This window comes from Stegostoma tigrinum, chromosome 1 (assembly GCF_030684315.1).
Source record: "Stegostoma tigrinum isolate sSteTig4 chromosome 1, sSteTig4.hap1, whole genome shotgun sequence".
Lineage (NCBI taxonomy): Eukaryota > Metazoa > Chordata > Chondrichthyes > Orectolobiformes > Stegostomatidae > Stegostoma > Stegostoma tigrinum.
Window position 1 is genome coordinate 67,408,397 of NC_081354.1, and position 18,292 is coordinate 67,426,688.

The window sequence follows — 18,292 nt, forward strand, 5'->3', positions numbered from 1 at the left end:
ATTAGATACGGTGGACATGGAGAGCCTTTTTCCTCAGATGGAGATGGCTAGCACGAGGGGACACTGATCTAGATGGAGGGGTGATAGATCTAGGGCAGAGGTAGGTTCCTCACTCAGAGAGTAGTAAGGGCGTGGAATGCCGTGCCTGCAACAGTAGTAGACTCGCCAAGTTAAAGGGCATTAAAAGGACATTGCATAAACATATGGATAATAATGGAACAGTGTAGGTTAGATGGGCTTCAGTTTGGTTTCACACGTAGGCACAACATTGAGGGCCGAAGGGCCTGTACTGCGCTGTAATGTTCTATGTTCTATGTTCTAGATTCATTATTTCCTGATATGCACACCAGGCAGGCAAAGATTCCCATAAACTATGCACCTTAACAGCTTTGGCCTGTAAAGGTGGCCAAGATTAAATTCTTGGCTGTGCTTGGGCACTACCATGAAGGAACTCAAGTCAACCATTGCATAAATTGAGGCACTTTAGTAGTCAAAAATTGGCACCACATTTTTGATCCAACGACAATATATGCCTCACATTCTGAGCATTGACTATAATGTGACGACCTGGTAAACTAAGAGATAGCAACAACTGTAGATGCTGGTTTCAGAGACAACACAGCGTAGAGCTGGAGGAACACAGCAGGTCAGGCAGCAGAGGAGCTGGAAAGTTGATGTTTCGGGTCGGGACCCAACTTCAGAAATGGGGGAGGGGGAAGGGAGCTGGGAAGTAAATAGAGAGAGGAGGGGTGGAGCTGGGGAAGGTAGGTGGGATGATGATAGGTGAATGCAGGCAGGGAATGGTGGGGATTGGGCGGTGGGATAGGTCAGGCGGATAGGGTAGAGAGAACATGAACAGGTTGTGTCAGGTCAAGGAGGCACGGTTAGAAAGAAGAAGGGTGGGGCCAGGGGTGGGAAAATTTTAAAACTGGTGAATTCCATGTTTAGGCCATCGGGCTGTAGGTTCCCGAGGTGGAATATGACATGTTCCTTCTCTAGTTTGCAGGTGGCGGCACTGTGACACTAGAGGAGGCCTAGGATGGACATATCACCCAGCAAGTGGGAGTGGGAGTTAAAATGGCTGGTGACCAGAAAGTGTTGTCATTTGTCGCAAACAGAGCTCAGATGCTCTACAAAATGATCTCCGAGCCTCTACTTGGTCTCAACACTGTAGAGGAGGCCACATCGGTAGCAGCGGATACATGAGACCAAGTTGATGGATATGCAGGTGAACCTCTGTCTAATGTGGAAGGTTTGTTTAGGGCCTTGAATGGAGCTCAGGGGGTAGGTGTAGGGGCAGGCATAGCAGTTCCTGCGATTGTAGGGAAAAGTGCCCGGGGTGGTGGGGCTAGTGGGGAGTGTCGAGCGAATGAAGGATTTGCGAAGCGAGCAGTCCCCTTGAAAGGCAGATAGGGGTGGGAAGGGAAATATATCTTTGGTTGTGGGGTCAGATTGTAGGTCGTGGAAGTGGCAGACAATCATACTCTGGATGCAGAGGTTAATGGGGTGTTATGTGAGGACAAGGGGGCTTCTGCCTTTATTTTTGTTGGGGGGAAGGGATATGAGCGCAGAGGTACAGGAAACGCAAGAGATGCGGTTGAGGGCATTTTTGATCGCCAGAGGGGTGAAGCTACGGTCCTTGAAATAGAAGGATATCTGGCATGTGTGGGAGTGGAACACCCCATCTTGGGAGCAGTGGCGGTGGAGGCAGAGGAATTGGGAGTAAGGGATCGCATTCTTTCAGGAAGGTGGGTGAGAGGAGGTATAGTCTAGGCAGTTGTGACAGTGGGATGTCAGTTTCGAGGCAGTCACCAGAGATAGAAACAGAGAGGTCCAGGAAGGAGACAGAGGTAACAGAGATGGTCCAGGTGAATTTGAGGTTGGGGTTAAAGGTGTTAATAAAGTTGATGAACTGGGAGCACGAACAGCGCTGTTACATTCATTGATGTAGCGGAGGAAGAGGTAGGGCATAGTGCCAGTGTAACAGTGGAAGGGGGACAGTTCCACATAACCTACAAAAGGCAGGCGTAGCTCCAGCCCATGCAGGTACCCATGGCCACTCCCTTAGTCTGTAGGAAGTGGGAGGAGTTAAAGGAGAAGTTGTTAAAGGTGAGGATGAGTTTGTTAAGCGGATGAGGGTGTCGGTGGACAGAGACTGGTTGGGGCTGCGGGAGAGGAAGAAGTGGAAGGCTTTTAGGCCACCTGGGCACGGGATGCAGGCGTGCAGGGATTGGATGTCCATAGTGAAGTTGAGGTGTTGGGAGCCAGGGAATTGGAAGCCTTGGATGAGGAAGAATGAGTGGGTGGTGTCCCAGACATAGCTAGGGGGTTCCTGGACCAGGGGGACAATACAGAGTCATGGTAAGTGGAGATAGAGTTCAATGGGACAGGAGCAGGCAGAGACAATGGGTCGGCTGGGACAGCTGGGTTTGTGGATTTTGGGAAGGAGATAGAAATGGGCGGTGCTGGGTTGGGGAAACGATGAGGTTGGAGGCTGTGGCTGGGAGGTTCCATAAACTGAACAGAAATTCAAGTAAAGCCGGAACTGCAGATGCTGGAGTTGCTGATGTTCTGAGGAAGGGTCTAGGCCCGAATCATTAGCGTTCCTGCTCCTTTGATGCTGTTTGGCCTGCAGTGATCATCCAGCTCAGAAATTCAAATAATTTGCTTTCTGTATTGTACAATTTCTCAATACTGTTCAATGGAATTTCTACAAAACACAGTATATTATAAACGGAACACAATGAAACCCAAAGGATTCCCTTTGATGTCTACATTTCTGGAGAAAGACAATCACAATCTCTTTTGTGCCCGACCTTCACTTCAAACTCCGGCATTGCACAACTCAAGGCAGTAGTTATAACATCATCCAATATTCACACATCCCCATCCTTCAAATATTTAGAGGCATTCATTGTATCAGGAAACCACAATAACTCCATCAACCTCACAATAATTCCATGGTGTATATGCACAGGAACGATTTGTATTCCATTCATATGCAGATTATGCTAAGCACAATGAATTATAAGTAAACTCACTGGTGCCTTTATTTTGCGGCAATCCATGACACCACAGTCAGCAGTTGGACCAAGTGCAAAATGAAGCAGTAGGAAGTGTGTTTGCAAGTTTCCTAGTTTAAATTAATTTGTACAATCTTGTCTTAGTCACTAGTTGGAACATATCCACTGATTGGGCTTCTAACTGGAATTTTACTGATATTCACACACACACTGGCTGGTCGTGTGAAGTTTAAATATCTCTTTCGCTGTGGCAGATCTGAACAGGGGAGAAAAATTAAGACACATTTTAAATCAGTGTAGATTTGAACAAACATTACTTTTCTTCTGGCATTGTTCTGTCAGGGTTGGCAGTGTTTCTTGCTGACTTTGGATATTCATCTTTCAAGTACTGACATCTTTAACCTTCATGTGGAAAAATATCACTATGGACTATATTTATAAAAGAACCTATGAGATTCACAACAGCAGTGGCCACCCGGATCAGAGTATATTTGCCAGATAGTACACTGGGGTTTTTGTGAAGAGGCCACCCAGAGTTATGCTAAATGGCATTTAGGAAATGTTGAAATAATTACAGCATCTTTCAGCTCACTTCTGGAGAAGCTGTGATTGCCCAATATTAACTTAATTCTGCAGAAAGCTGGTGGAATTTCCTGCTGTGCGCGGATTTAAAATATTTTAGCTGATATTGTTCAGAAAAAGGGAAATCCCTGGGCAGGAAAACACTTCTCTCCAATGTTGTGAGTGTTAAACCTGGACTTTTAAAGTCATAGAGCCACGGAGCACAGAGGCAGACCATTTGGTTCAACCAGCCCGTGCCAACCATAATCCCTAATTTATATTCTGTTGTGTGAAAAAGTAATCGATGAAACAAACTGTGAAGATCCACCCTTTGTGAGTGACTATAAACTGGCTGGCATTTGCAGACTTCCAAAACATTTGGTGATGAGGCTCTGAGGAACCCCAGTCAGGTTTGATGACTTTGGGCAAGGTACTATTGACAACTTGAATGCAACCCATAAATTTGAGTGCACAGGACTATTTTCAATCTTTTTACTCTGATCTATTAATTGATTATATCTGTTCTTTTAGATTTTGAACCAAGGTTCTGTATTCCTTCTTGGAACATACTGTAAGATTTAGATTACTGCATGTAATTTTCCTCTTTCTTAAGCATGTTTAAGCTTTGACTTGAGCTCCTCACTCTCTGACTGTACTCCGAGCACTTCTGCCAGCTGGATTTCAAGCTGAGTTGTGGCTGTAACTGAATTTTCATTTGTCTCTTGCATTTCTTTCTCCTCAAGCTCTTCTTCCATTTGCTGAGCTTTCACTATTCCACTATTGTGCTGGCCTCCATCTGCCGTTTGTTTTTCATCATTCATGTTGCATAACAGTGTAAGGGCTCATACTGAGGAGTGCCTTCTACAGATTAGTTGAGAGAATGGCTTAGGATCTCAAAGGGATAAATCATACCATCCAATCCCTCCTTATAATCTCTGAAACATAGTCTATCATATCAGTGAAGTATTTACTTTTTGGACTGAATGCAACAAACTACATATTATATAAGACAAGAACCTCTTCTCATTCAACTAGCAAGTAGCTTTCATTCACCACACAATATCAAGTGGATCCTGTAGATTCTTACCCTGAAAGAAGACAGTGGCAGCATATCACTCCCATGGTGTATGAAGCGTAGTGCTGATAGATTCCTACAACTTGGTGGTCAATGGTGAGGAATGCTCTCATATAACCAAAAAAAACAGATCCTGGAAATCTTAAAGGAAAACAGAAATTTATGGAAAAACTCAACGGCTCTGGCAGCACCTGAAAGCTGAGCCAACATTTCAGGTCCAGGGACTGAACTGAAGAAGGGTCACTGGGCCCAAACTTTGACTCTGCTTTCCCTCCACTGAGTGTCAGACCTGCCACGTTCCTCCAGCAATTTCTGTTGTTGTTGCTCAGACAACGCTAACTTTCCTGGTGGACTTGACATGCACCTTACAAAGTGTGCATTTGGAGCTTCCCTGTGACCATTATCACAGAGTATGTACATATTCTTCTTGCCGCAAAGAACGGGGCCTTGTGGATTGATATATATAGCTCCCAGTACATACAAGTGCATCATGTTGTTAGTCCGGCTAACAAGCCTACACTTGCAAAGATCACAACTTTGTATCTTATATTCAAAGTGATTTTGCAATTGGACAACCATAAAGGAGTGAGGAATTATGCTGACGGCCGATTTAATTTATTCATCAAGTTCTGATGAATCCTGATCCTAAACTTATCAAACAGCTATGTGAATAATGTTTCATATTTACACTCCCAGTACAGATGTGTCCCTGGAGCACTTATCAAGAATTTAGGTGCTAGCTGCACTTTCAGTTTTGCAACTAGTGTACCAAACTTCCTAAATCAGTTTGGGGCAAGATAGACTTCTAGTCAGGATTTGATGTCAGAAAATGACCAAAGTCATGATGGCTTCCCATAAAAAAAACCCTTTCCAAAGCATCCAACATCTCACCATCACTCACCTATGTGCCTAGGTCCATGGTTATCAGTGGATGTAACACTAGCAAAAGCCATCTCCTCCCAGTCAACAACTCTCACCTGGGGTCCTTGAACTCAAAAAGCCCATCCGTGTCCAGTCAAGTGCTTAATTGTGAATAATGTGACAGGCCTCCCCCCACAGCTCTTGCTGGCTCTCTATCCAATGGGTGATAATGCTGTTAACTGCAATAAATACCGTGCAAGAATTCATTTGAAATGTAATCATAGGAACAGGGCACATTGTTTAAGTGAGCAGTGACAATGTTTTTGTGTCCAAGAAGTGAGAAGTAAAATGAATCTGTAGGAGAGATAAAAGAGGTTCCTTTTTCAATCTGGGTGAACAGTGAGGGCAGTACGATTGGAAATTTGCAGACTGGTGTTGGTGGTACAGGAGGCAGGAGGTGGTCAATCTTAGTCATACTGTTCATCAAGACTTCAGAGGTGAACAGGGCCTTGAGGGATTGAGTAGAATGGGTTTTGGAAATAAGTAAAAAACTATTAACGGTGAGTGAAATTGAGATAGAAGGGAGTAGAATGATGCGCTAATGTGTGACAAAAGCTATGCCATAATGTCATACCTGCAGCAAGTGATAAAAATGAATTGCAATTTGGCTTGTCTTTAGATAATGTGACACTTCAGACACATATTGAAGGAATTATAGGAGACAACATTCATTGTAACTCATACATGTAAAAGTCAGCAGATTTTCAATGCAAACTTGAACATAGGAGGCCTGAGCAGAAATTGGCCTGTGGTTCTCAAAGTAATGATTGGGGGCATCTGGTACACCTCTGCAAAAAGGATATGTGTGGCGAGTGGCAATTTGGTCTCTTTGCCTAGGTGGCAGCAACGCTGTGAATTGAAGGTATGGAAAGGTAAAATGAGGTAAGTGTTAACAGTAGAAGGTGACGGAAAGAACACATATTTGGTGCTGGCTGGTTGGCTAGGCAATGGCATAATGTCTGAAAGCCTGAGCACCATGGATGTAACATCTATTCGAGTCAGCATTATTGAGTTGCTGCAGTGGTGCATTGGACGAGTATGATATTCCTTATTCATATACCAGGTTTTACAGCTGTTTTATGGAGCTGCAAGAGCCACCTATGAAAGACTTTTGCTCTGTAGTTACCTGAATGCACTTGTAAATTACCTTTTGTGCTGTAAAATTTGTCACTTGACATAATAGTGAATTGCTCCCACGTGATTTCTTCGTGGATTATAACTATAATTGCACGTGGTAATCCTTCATGTTACATCCTTAATCTTTAAGTAGGGTTGACACTGTGGGGCGGGGTGGGGTTCCAATGACAATGAATACCACATAGAGCTTCGCAAATCCTACTATCGAGGGGAAGCTGAATACTGTAATTTCTTTTTCCTCACAGGAAGTTGTCACTCCTTCAAAAAATAATGTGTATCAAACCTAAGAATTTGGCCTGATTTGATGGATGTTTCATTTGTCGGTGTGGAAGTTCTGCATTGGTATGAAAACTCCCTGCAGTCTGCACCTTCACATCCATAAATACAGCTGTTCTAAATCTGAATAAACAATGCTGATCATTGTGCAGAAAATTGCACCGTTCTGTTCTGGGAATCAGGCGCAACTGAGACAGAACCGTCTGCCTGAGTGCCCCTCCTGGCAAAGTGGCCAGAGGTGAAGAGGTTGCTTCCTTGCAAACTCCTCCCCATTATTTTAACCGATGACGTCATATCCGCCTCCGCCGGCCACACCACTTCCGGGACCGCTGCTGCAGTCACCACCTCCACTTCCAGTGACAACGCCTCACACACCACCCTCCCCACAGCTGCTGCCACCCACCCCGATGCTCCAACTGCCCCGCCCACGGCCGACGCCGACGGAACCCTGCCCACGGCCGACGTCGACGGAACTCCGCCCACAGCCGACGACCTCATCGCTCCGCCCACAACCTCCACAGCCAGCAACCCCAGAGAAGACAGCCACACTGAGCCCTGCCGCATCCTCACCATCCCCCCAGACCTCCCACTGACTGAGGACAAACGGTCAGTCCTTAGTAAGGGGCTCACCTTTGTCCCCCTACAACCACACATCAACGAATAACAGTCACGATTGGACATAGAGCAGTTTTTCCGCCGCCTTCGCCTCCACGCCTACTTCTTCAACCGGGAACCTAACCCTCCTTCCACTGACCCCTTCACCCGCTTCCAACACAAGTCCTCCTCCTGGACACCACCCCCAGGCCTCCTACCCTCCCTCGACCTCTTCATCTCCAACTGCCGTCGAGATATCAACCGCCTCAACCTCTCCACCCCTCTCACCCACTCCAACCTCTCCCCCACAGAACGGGCAGCCCTCCGCTCCCTCCGCTCCAACCCCAACCTCACCATCAAACCCGCAGACAAGGGTGGCGCAGTGGTAGTATGGCGCACTGACCTCTACATCACCGAGGCCAGACGCCAACTCTCCGACACCACCTCCTACCGCCCCCTCGATCATGACCCCACACCCGAGCACCAAACCATCATCTCCACCACCATTCATGACCTCATCACCTCAGGGGACCTCCCACCCACAGCCTCCAACCTCATTGTTCCCCAACCCCGCACGGCCCGTTTCTATCTCCTTCCCAAAATCCACAAACCTGCCTGCCCTGGTCGACCCATCGTCTCAGCCTGCTCCTGCCCCACCGAACTCATCTCCACCTATCTGGACTCCATTTTCTCCCCTTTGGTCCAGGAACTCCCCACCTACGTCCGTGACACCACCCACGCCCTCCACCTCCTCCAGGACTTCCAATTTCCTGGCCCCCAACGCCTCATCTTCACCATGGACGTCCAGTCCCTACACACCTGCATTCCGCATGCAGATGGCCTCAAGGCCCTCCGCTTCTTCCTGTCCCGCAGGCACGACCAGTCCCCCTCCACCGACACCCTCATCCGCCTAGCCGAACTTGTCCTCACCCTCAACAACTTCTCTTTTGACTCCTCCCACTTCCTAGAGACTAAGGGGGTGGCCATAGGCACCCGCATGGGCCCCAGCTATGCCTGCCTCTTTGTAGGTTACGTGGAACAGTCCCTCTTCCGCACCTACACAGGCCCCAAACCCTAACTCTTCCTCCGTTACATTGATGACTGTATCGGCGCCACCTCTTGCTCCCCAGAGGAGCTCGAACAGTTCATCCACTTCACCAACACCTTCCACCCCAACCTTCGGTTCACCTGGGCCATCTCCAGCACATCCCTCACCTTCCTGGACCTCTCAGTCTCCATCTCAGGCATCCAGCTTGTAACTGATGTCCATTTCAAGCCCACCGACTCCCACAGCTACCTAGAATACACCTCCTCCCACCCACCCTCCTGCAAAAATTCCAACACCTATTCCCAATTCCTCCACCTCCGCTGCATCTGCTCCCACGATAAGACATTCCACTCCCGCACATCCCAGATGTCCAAGTTCTTCAAGGACTGCAACTTTCCCCCCATATTGGTCAAGAACGCCCTTGACCGCGTCTCCCGCATTTCCCGCAACAGATCCCTCACATCCCGCCCCCGCCACAAACGCCCAAGGAGGATCCCCTTCGTTCTCACACACCAACCCACCAACCTCTGGATACAACGCATCATCCTCCGACACTTCCGCCATCTACAATCCGACCCCACCACCCAAGACATTTTTCCATCCCCACCCCTGTCTGCTTTCTGGAGAGACCACTCTCTCCATGACTCCCTTGTTCGCTCCACACTGCCCTCCAACCACACCACGCCCGGCACCTTCCCCTGCAATCGCAGGAAATGCTACACTTGCCCCCACACCTCCTCCCTCACCCCTATCCCAGGCCCCAAGATGACATTCCACACTAAGCAGAGGTTCACCTGCACATCTGCCAATGTGGTATACTGCATCCACTGTACCCGGTGTGGCTTCCTCTACATTGGGGAAACCAAGCGGAGGCTTGGGGACTGCTTTGCAGAACACCTCCGCTCAGTTCGCAATAAACAACTGCACCTCCCAGTCGCAAACCATTTCCACTCCCCCTCCCATTCTTTAGATGACATGTCCATCATGGGCCTCCTGCAGTGCCACAATGATGCCACCCGTAGGTTGCAGGAACAGCAACTCATATTCCGCCTGGGAACCCTGCAGCCCAATGGTATCAATGTGGACTTCACCAGTTTCAAAATCTCCCCTTCCCCCACCGCATCCCAAAACCAGCCCAGTTCGTCCCCTCCCCCCACTGCACCACACAACCAGCCCAGCTCTTCCCCTCCACCCACTGCATCCCAAAACCAGTCCAACCTGTCTCTGCCTCCCAAACCTGTTCTTCCTCTCACCCATCCCTTCCTCCCACCCCAAACCGCACCCCCATCTACCTACTAACCTCATCCCACCTCATTGACCTGTCCGTCTTCCCTGGACTGACCTATCCCCTCCCTACCTCCCCACCTATACTCTCTCCACCTATCTTCATTTCTCTCCATCTTCGGTCTGCCTCCCTCTCTCCCTATTTATTCTAGAACCCTCACCCCATCCCCCTCTCTGATGAAGGGTCTAGGCCCGAAACGTCAGCTTTTGTGCTCCTGAGATGCTGCTTGGCCTGCTGTGTTCATCCAGCCTCACATTTTATTATCTTGTACATACTCTGTGCCTGTTTCAACTCGACAAAACAGCTGATACTCATTCACTGGATTGTTTCTCAAGACATTTCCATAACCAGCCAGAGTCAACCTTTGTGGGTCAAAGTGCAAACAAGGCCTTGCTGTTAACTCTCGACCAGCATTAATGGGCGCACTCTTCATGACAACTCCCTACCAGTTAGAACCTACTTGTCACCCAATTAGCACTCTCTCCTTATGCAGTATAAGTGTTGGTTTTCACTTAAATTTGTATTCTTGTGAAATGTCCTGATGAGCACAAGATTATGACAGGCAACACTGTAAGGCTTAAACTTTGCATAAAGGTATTTTTTTTTCAGCAGTACTGAAACATTATTGATAAAATTGAGTTAATATTACACTTGACAGGAGCAAAGTATTTTACTGAAATACAATGCAATCTCCATCTCTAAATTGTAATACCACAGAAAACAATATAAACAGGTTATACTAAATACTCTGGGCGAGATACTACAGAGAACTTTCTTGATGACTAGATAGCTAGACCATAAAGGTAATTTATCTCGGATATCAGTTGACCTTCTACTGAAGAAACGGTGATCAATTGGGAGAACTCTAATGGAAAATCCAAGTGGAATAATCTTTAATCTCTGCTTCCATATGTTTTATAACATTTAAAGTTAAAGGTATGTTATTGCATTATTTCAGCATTTACCAATACTGTACTAAATATTCATGAACCGTCTATATAGGCACTAATTTTTGTTCACTGTTAGTCTATTTTCCAATAGGTATAACGCTTAGAATATCCCACCTGGAATTCCAAGGAGGGAAAATATAATGTCTAAAACAAAGAATCTGGCTGTCAGTAATCTAAATGATGGAACATTGTGCTTGAAATTATTACTTAAACAGCTAGACGGGGAATAAATGTTTTAAATGATTCAGAAGGCTACACCGCACCTACACCTAATCTAGCGTTCACTTACTCATATCCCAGCTGACGGCAGACAACAGTGGCATCCTCATCAGTCCATCCATCATCACAAATAGTTCCCCACTGGCCATTGATAAAAATTTCAACACGTCCCTCTTTCTTATTTTCTCCATCCATCAATCTGATAGGGGGACCTGGGTGGATGGAAAAATAATAAGTAACCTTTTTTTTTAAAGCACTATTGGTCCAAAATTCCAACTGAACCAGGACATTTGCTCAGTGGAATTTGTCAATGCGTATCAGAACAGGTTGGAACACTGTTTCACTTCAGTTTTGCCCCAGCTTGACTGAGAGCAATTCCTTACGTGTACAAATGCCAGGCCTCAATGGAACTGTTGTCATCTGAAAGACAAAGCAAGTCCTACAAGTCCTGAACATAGCTTACCAAAATGAATTCCCTGGATGTCATTCACAGCATCGTGTGTACAAATGACAGTCACGTCCTCATGGTGGCTGCAATCATGCTTTCCCCATTCACTTCTTGAGCAAAAAGACAATGACGATTCCTGACCTGAACAGTGGACATCATCCAAGTAAATGGGCCCAGAGCCTCCTTCAAACTGTCCTTCCAGGGGATTCTGTGCATATCTGTGAGGCGGGAGAAAAGCGACAGTTAAAGGAACGAATGCCTGTTAAAAGATCCAGAAATAGAAATATTTGAAGAAATTTTCTAACTCCCTGACTGACAGGACCTTCATCAATTAGCTGCAAATATTGGAATTCCTAGAGTGCAGTTCCCTGTAAGTTTTACATGAATGACGTTTTCCACTAGTAGCCTGAAGTCAACAAGTGCACTCTATAGGAATCAGTCATTTAGCCCTTGGTCCTAGTTTGTCATTTGCTATGATTCTAGCTGATGCCAATACTTGACAAGCCAGATTCCAGACTGAAATTTGGCTTGATAAACCAGAAGAAGTTTTTCTGTTTGCTTACTGTGGAGGTCAGTAACTAACAATATTCATAAGAGGCTGCAATGTAATTTTAGAAACAAACAGAGGAGAAGATCACACTGAAGGAGAGTATACCCTATAGTACACTAAGCAAGAAATACTGGAATCATCTCATGAAAATATCAAGAAGAAATATTCTATCCGTTCTTCTCCCCAGCAAAAACTTCATAGATACTCAAACCTCATTAAAGAGTCATGCTAAAGCTTCTTGCTCAGCTGGTATGGCTGGAACCAGTTTTCATGGGAATGTATATTTGCAATGTAGCAGACAACACATCCCTGATGCAGTAGCATCACAGTGGTTTACAATCAGGAGAGAGCTGTTTGAAATTTCTTGGCATTGACTCTGGACACCATGAAGTCTCATGGCATCAGGGCAAACATGGGGAAGAAAGCATTCTGCTGATCACCACATACTGTCACCCACTTCTCCTCTGCTGATGCCAGTACTATTCCATGTTGAGAACTTGGAGGAAACACTGAGCACCGCAAGACTGTGGAATGTACAATGGTTGGGGGAACTTCAATGTCAATCACCAACTGTGGTTTGGCAGCACCACTAATAATGGAGCTGGTTGATTCCTATAAAGAGAGTCTTGAATATTCAATCTCATCCTCACCAATCTGCCTGACACAGCTGTATCTATCCAAAGTGATATCTATGACTGTGACTATCACAATCTTCATGGAGAAACAGCCCTGCCTTCACAATCTCCATTGTGTTCTATGGAGCTACCATCATGCTAAAAGGGAGAGATTTTGAACAGAACAAGCAACATGAAATTGGGCTTCAATGAGCAGCAGCAAAACTGTGCTCCAATACAATCTGTAAACTCATAGCCCAACATATCCTCCACTCTTACCATAACCATCAAGCCAGGGGGTTAACCTTGTTCAATGATGAGTGTAAAAGGGAACAAGGAATACCTAAAAATGAGTTTTCAGCCTGCTGAAGCTGCAAAAGAGGGCTACTTCCATGCCAGACAGCATTAGCTGCAATGCAAGACAGGGCTAATGGATTTCACAACCAAAGGATCGGGTCTAATCTCTGCAGTCCAGTCAATTCAGTTGTGAATACTGGTGGACAATTAAATGACTCATAGGAGGAGGCTCCACAAGTATCTCCAACTTCAATGATAGGGGAGTCCGACATACTGGGCAACAATCGTCCGCCAGAAGTGCCAAGTGGTTGATTCATATCAGCCACCTGCAGTGATCACCAGTATCACAGATGCCAATATTTGGTCAGCTCGATTAACCTCGCACACATTTTTCCACGCTTAATAACATCTTTCACTTCTTTCCCCTCACTGCCTCCACTTACATTACACTGTGATCTCTTTATAACCACACAGCTTAATTTTCCACTAAGCTTTGTGACACGGGCAATTTTGAATTCATTATTCTTCATGCCCTCATCTGATACAGTTAATATAGTTTGGAAATAATTAAGAGACATTGATCTTTCAAATGTTCAGGTACTTAGAACCCACCAACCTAGCAGTGGCCCATTCCTTTCTGTTTCCTGCCTGTTAACTAATTCTACATCCATGACTAATAACAAAAACAGAAATTGCAGAAAAAGCTCAGCAGGTCTGGCAGCATCCGTGAGGAGAAATCAGAGTCAATGTTAATGTTTCAGGTCCGGTGTTCATTCCTCAGAACTGATGGTAGCTAAGAAAATGTTGGTTTATATGCAGAAGATAGGGTGGGGAGAGGGGGTAACGAATAAACGATAGGTGGGGATAGAGCCCAAAGACAGAGAAGGACAGTTGGACAGACAATTGAGATGGTAACGATCAGGCTGGGAGGGTGAATTGCTGTTAATGGAGACAATTAATGACTAACAACAAGTAGTGAGTACAGGCAGGCTATGTGATAACAACACATGGTTGTGGGATAGGGGCTAAGACATGGGAGAGCACAAGCCCTAAAACGATTGAACTTGAGGTTGAGTCCAGAGGACTGCAGGGTCCCCAAGCGGAAAATGGGGTGTTGTTTTTCCAGCTCGCGATGAGCTTTGCTGGAACATTTTGAACAGGGAATAGGGTGGTGCATTAAAGTGGTAGGCAACAGGTTGTTCATGGTCTTTTTTGCGAGCAGAACGTAGAGGTTCTGCTAAGCAGTCACTCAGTCTACACATTGTTTCCCCAATGTAGAGGAGACCAAGTTGTGAGCAGCAAATGCAGTAGATTAGGTTCTGGGAAATGGAGGTAAGGTTCTGCTTCCCCTGGAAGGTATATTTGGGGCCTTGGATTCTGGGGAGGGAGGTGGTAAATAGGTAGGTGTTACATCTTCAACAGTTGCAGGGGAACTGTGTCATGCGGCTATAGGGAGTTTTGGGAGTGAAGGAAGAGTGAACCGGGATATCCTAGAGGGAACGATCCCTGAAGAAGGCAGAAAAGGGCAGGGAGAGGAATATGTGTCTGGTGGTGGCATCTCACTGGAGGTGGTGGAAATGACGACTGATGATGTTCTGGATGTGAATGCTTGTGCGATGTTAGGTAAGGACAAGGGGAACACTATTGCTGTTGCAGGAGAGAAGAGAAGGGGTGAGGGCGGAAGTGAGGGAGCTGGGTCGGACTTGGTTGAGGGCCCTGTCGACAACAGTGCTGGGGAATCCTCGGTTGAAGAAGGTGGACATTTCAGAGGCATTTCAGATGTATAGTCCAGGTAGCTGTGGGAGTCAGTGAGTTTATAATGGACATTTATGGCCAACCTATCCCTAGAAATGGAAACAGAGATGTCAAGGAAGGGAAGGGAGGAGTCAGAGATGGACCAGATGAAAGTGAGGGCAGGGTGGAAATTGGAAGCCAAAAATTAGCCCATGACTAATTTATCACCCTCAACCCATGAGCCTTAATCTTGTGCAATTATCTTCTGTGCATCATCTTTCCAAATATCTTTTGAAAATTTCAGTTTGGCTACTTTACTTTTGGAATTCTTAATTGCATTTTATGCACCTTAAAATGATACTGATGCCCCACATTAGTCACATATATAGCCACACTCATCCCTCATCAAAACACAAGATCACCCAGATCACCACATAAGTCACATCACCAGTCATTAAAAATCCCAAAAACGTGTGACTGTTGCTCTGCACTTCCCACAATATTTGACCCAAACCTGCAATAAAAATAACTGGATCAATTATAATTAATTCAGTAACCTTAGCTGTTGCAGTTAACTTATTTTAATCATCATGGTCCTTTCAAATCTAACATTCCTTTGAAGAGATCCTCCCTCTGATGGCCTCTGCAATGCATCATGCAGGAAAACATATGGTGATTTCACACTGAATTAGTTTAAAAAAATGTCATAGCCTCAACATGGCTTTAATTATATCTGTGATTTCTCACTCTCAGGTTTCTTTGATTTGATGGACAAGCTGAAGATAGAAAGCTTCTTCAGTACCTGAATCCCAGTTGCCTACAAACAACTTGAGCATTCTGCTCTGTCCATCCATCATCACAGACAGTTCCCCACTGGCCACCGTAATACACCTCAAGTCGTCCTTCATGGCTACCCTTTCCTCCAACCAGGCGCACGGCACCATCTGAACAAGACAAAGGGCTGTAGTCAGGATATCTGATACACTACAAGAAAGATCAAAGCATCCAGTTGTTTCTAAGTGTAACTTAATTAAATAGAAAAATAAAATTTGTTTAAACTTATGCTAATAATTATTAGTTTAAGACAACTGTAGTCCAACATGCTTGATATTAAAATATTACAAGCAAACTCATGCAGTGCTGCAAACTATAAAACTGTAATTTTCTCCTCCATGAAACACGAATTGTTGCAGTTTATGCATTTCATTACTTCAGTCTGAGAGGTCTCCAAATGACCATTGGAAACAGATGCTGCAAGCATATAAGGCCTATCTATTACATTTGAGAACTTTTATTACTTAGTTTTTGGACAATTGATGCTGTGCATGTTTTTGATGAATAAAACTCAAGCACATCTATTCCGTCTCCACTGACTGCACAAGAACAAAAATAAGAGCAACTGTACCTTTCCAATGCAAACACACAAGAGAAACACTATAAATAATCTGGCATTGTGTACTGAGAATCAGAATGCGCCTCTACATTAACTCATTCTGAAAGCTGCTCAGGGACTGTTCCTCTCAGAACTCTCAGTTTCTCCGTTTGAAAGTGCAAAATACAGGAATAAAACCGAGTTTATAAAACATCATTCTTCAATCTTCCAAACTTGTTTCAGTCTTAATGTGCAGAAATCAAGGAAAAATCTGTAGGATGCTGAGGCACAATTTTCCCTGATTACCATTAAAACGTTATTATTGTACCATAAGTATTGATTTTGTTCTTTAATCTATGCCAAAAAAGTTATAATTTATTAATTGAAATGAAGCTTTAAACTGCTGTACAATGCCGTACCTCTTCACTTCGATATACACTTACTACAATTAATGAAGGTAAAAATTGTTTGATCTTCCGTACTTACTTTTGAGAGGATTGCAGGAAACACCTGCATCTTCCTTGTGCCCACAGTTGTGGTCACCCCACAAGCTCTTGGGACACTGATCTATAGATAGTTCATTCCCTGTGCACTGCACATCATCCAGTAATATCGGACCAGAACCTTCTCCAAAATAGGCCAGTGGTTGTGCCTTGGCTGAACTACTGTGGAGTGGAGGAAAAAATGGCAAATAAGCATTTAAAACCCATGCTGTGTTTCGCTATTAGTTTTATCTGCTACCAGTTACCCTGAGGGACAACAGAACATTACAGTCATGGACCAACTTCTGCTGGTCTCCACTCTAATCATACAGCTGTTAATTAAAAGCTAAAGACTGTGATCCATTTTGGGTGTAGAATTGGTGCAAACTGAGACAGTGATGAAGTACTGAGGACATCAAGGAGCTGTTCCAAACAAAAAAAATGCATCTGAGGCTCAAAGATTGTGGTCAAATGCAAAGATTTGAAATTGTGCCACGTATTGTATTATAGACAATACTGATGGAGATTCAATGTCTTGTGCTGTTTTTGCATGGCTGATTGGAAGCCCTTGATCTCAGATATGCTGCGAATAGTTTGGGATAAACAAATGCCACAAACTTCACTATCTACATTGATAAAAGATTAAAAGGCTGGACATTCACATTGGGCTTCCCTTTGAACTGACTTACAGAGTACAATTAGCGAAAACCTATCGCCAGGTTATCGCCTATCACCCCAAAGGGTTATCTGCTTCTCCTCTCAGTTAGAAAGGGTTCTGTGCCATTGAAGGGCTCATAGAGTTTTACCATCGCTCCAGGATCTCCCACCAGTAGTCGCCAGCAGCCTTCAGATCAAAAGCAGTGACAGTGCTATATAATAAAATGTGAGGCTGGATGAACACAGCAGGCCAAGCAGCATCTCAGGAGCACAAAAGCTGACGTTTCGGGCCTAGACCCTTCATCACAGTGCTATATACATTATTTTTGAAGACATCCCTGCAGTTAATGTAGGAATCTGAGAGAACACCTGGGAATTTCATGGAATTTTAGTGTAAGAAATTCAGGAAAATAATTATATTAAAAATTGGAAATATCATGTCATAAAATATTATGGCACCTGCAGAAAAATAATATCTTATGTTTAGGTCTGACGGGTCTATAAATGATACAAACTATTGTGTAGACTCACTGCTGTTATCATGTGGCATTATTGAAATCAGCACTGGGTATTATTAGATTTTACAATCCATGTTCAAAACCGTATTAGGAACTGATTCTGCTGTATCAATATTAATTCATGTTGTTTTCCATCGCAAAATTACCTGTCTAAATGAAAGGGCTTTCATTGGAAATAGATGATTATTCATCCACTAGACAACACTAGAATTATGCAGCATTAGACAGTGGAGTATTCTTAGATAGTAATACATCAGCGAGATTCAGAGAGCATTATGAAATAAAATAACAATTGTTTGAGTGGGTCTGACAGTATCAATGGACAGAGGACAAAAGTTCAACATTTCATCTCTGGGATCAGCATTCTGATGAAAAGTCATGGACCTGACAATACTCATTCTGTTTCTTCCTCCACCGATGCTGCCACATCTGCTGAGTATTTGTTTCTTGATTGTTTTTCACTATTGGAAGTATTTTGCTTTTTAACATATTTGAGTATTTGGCTTTAAGTGTTTTATGACTCCAGAGATT

The 18,292-nt window shown here is 44.7% G+C and overlaps 1 protein-coding gene across 3 annotated transcripts in view; it reads right to left on the reverse strand.

The window, feature by feature from the left end:
- The window catches only part of prss12 (serine protease 12), a 145,273-nt gene that overhangs the window by 40,013 nt on the left and 86,968 nt on the right, over nucleotides 1–18,292 (reverse strand). For all 3 annotated transcript variants that reach the window (XM_048544727.2, XM_048544635.2, XM_048544808.2), the window contains exons 5-8: nucleotides 16,591–16,769; nucleotides 15,535–15,676; nucleotides 11,553–11,755; nucleotides 11,160–11,301 (exon numbers count right to left, since the gene is read on the reverse strand). In XM_048544727.2, the coding sequence (XP_048400684.1) occupies nucleotides 11,160–11,301; nucleotides 11,553–11,755; nucleotides 15,535–15,676; nucleotides 16,591–16,769 (666 nt within the window). The remainder of the gene's footprint in view (nucleotides 1–11,159; nucleotides 11,302–11,552; nucleotides 11,756–15,534; nucleotides 15,677–16,590; nucleotides 16,770–18,292) is intronic.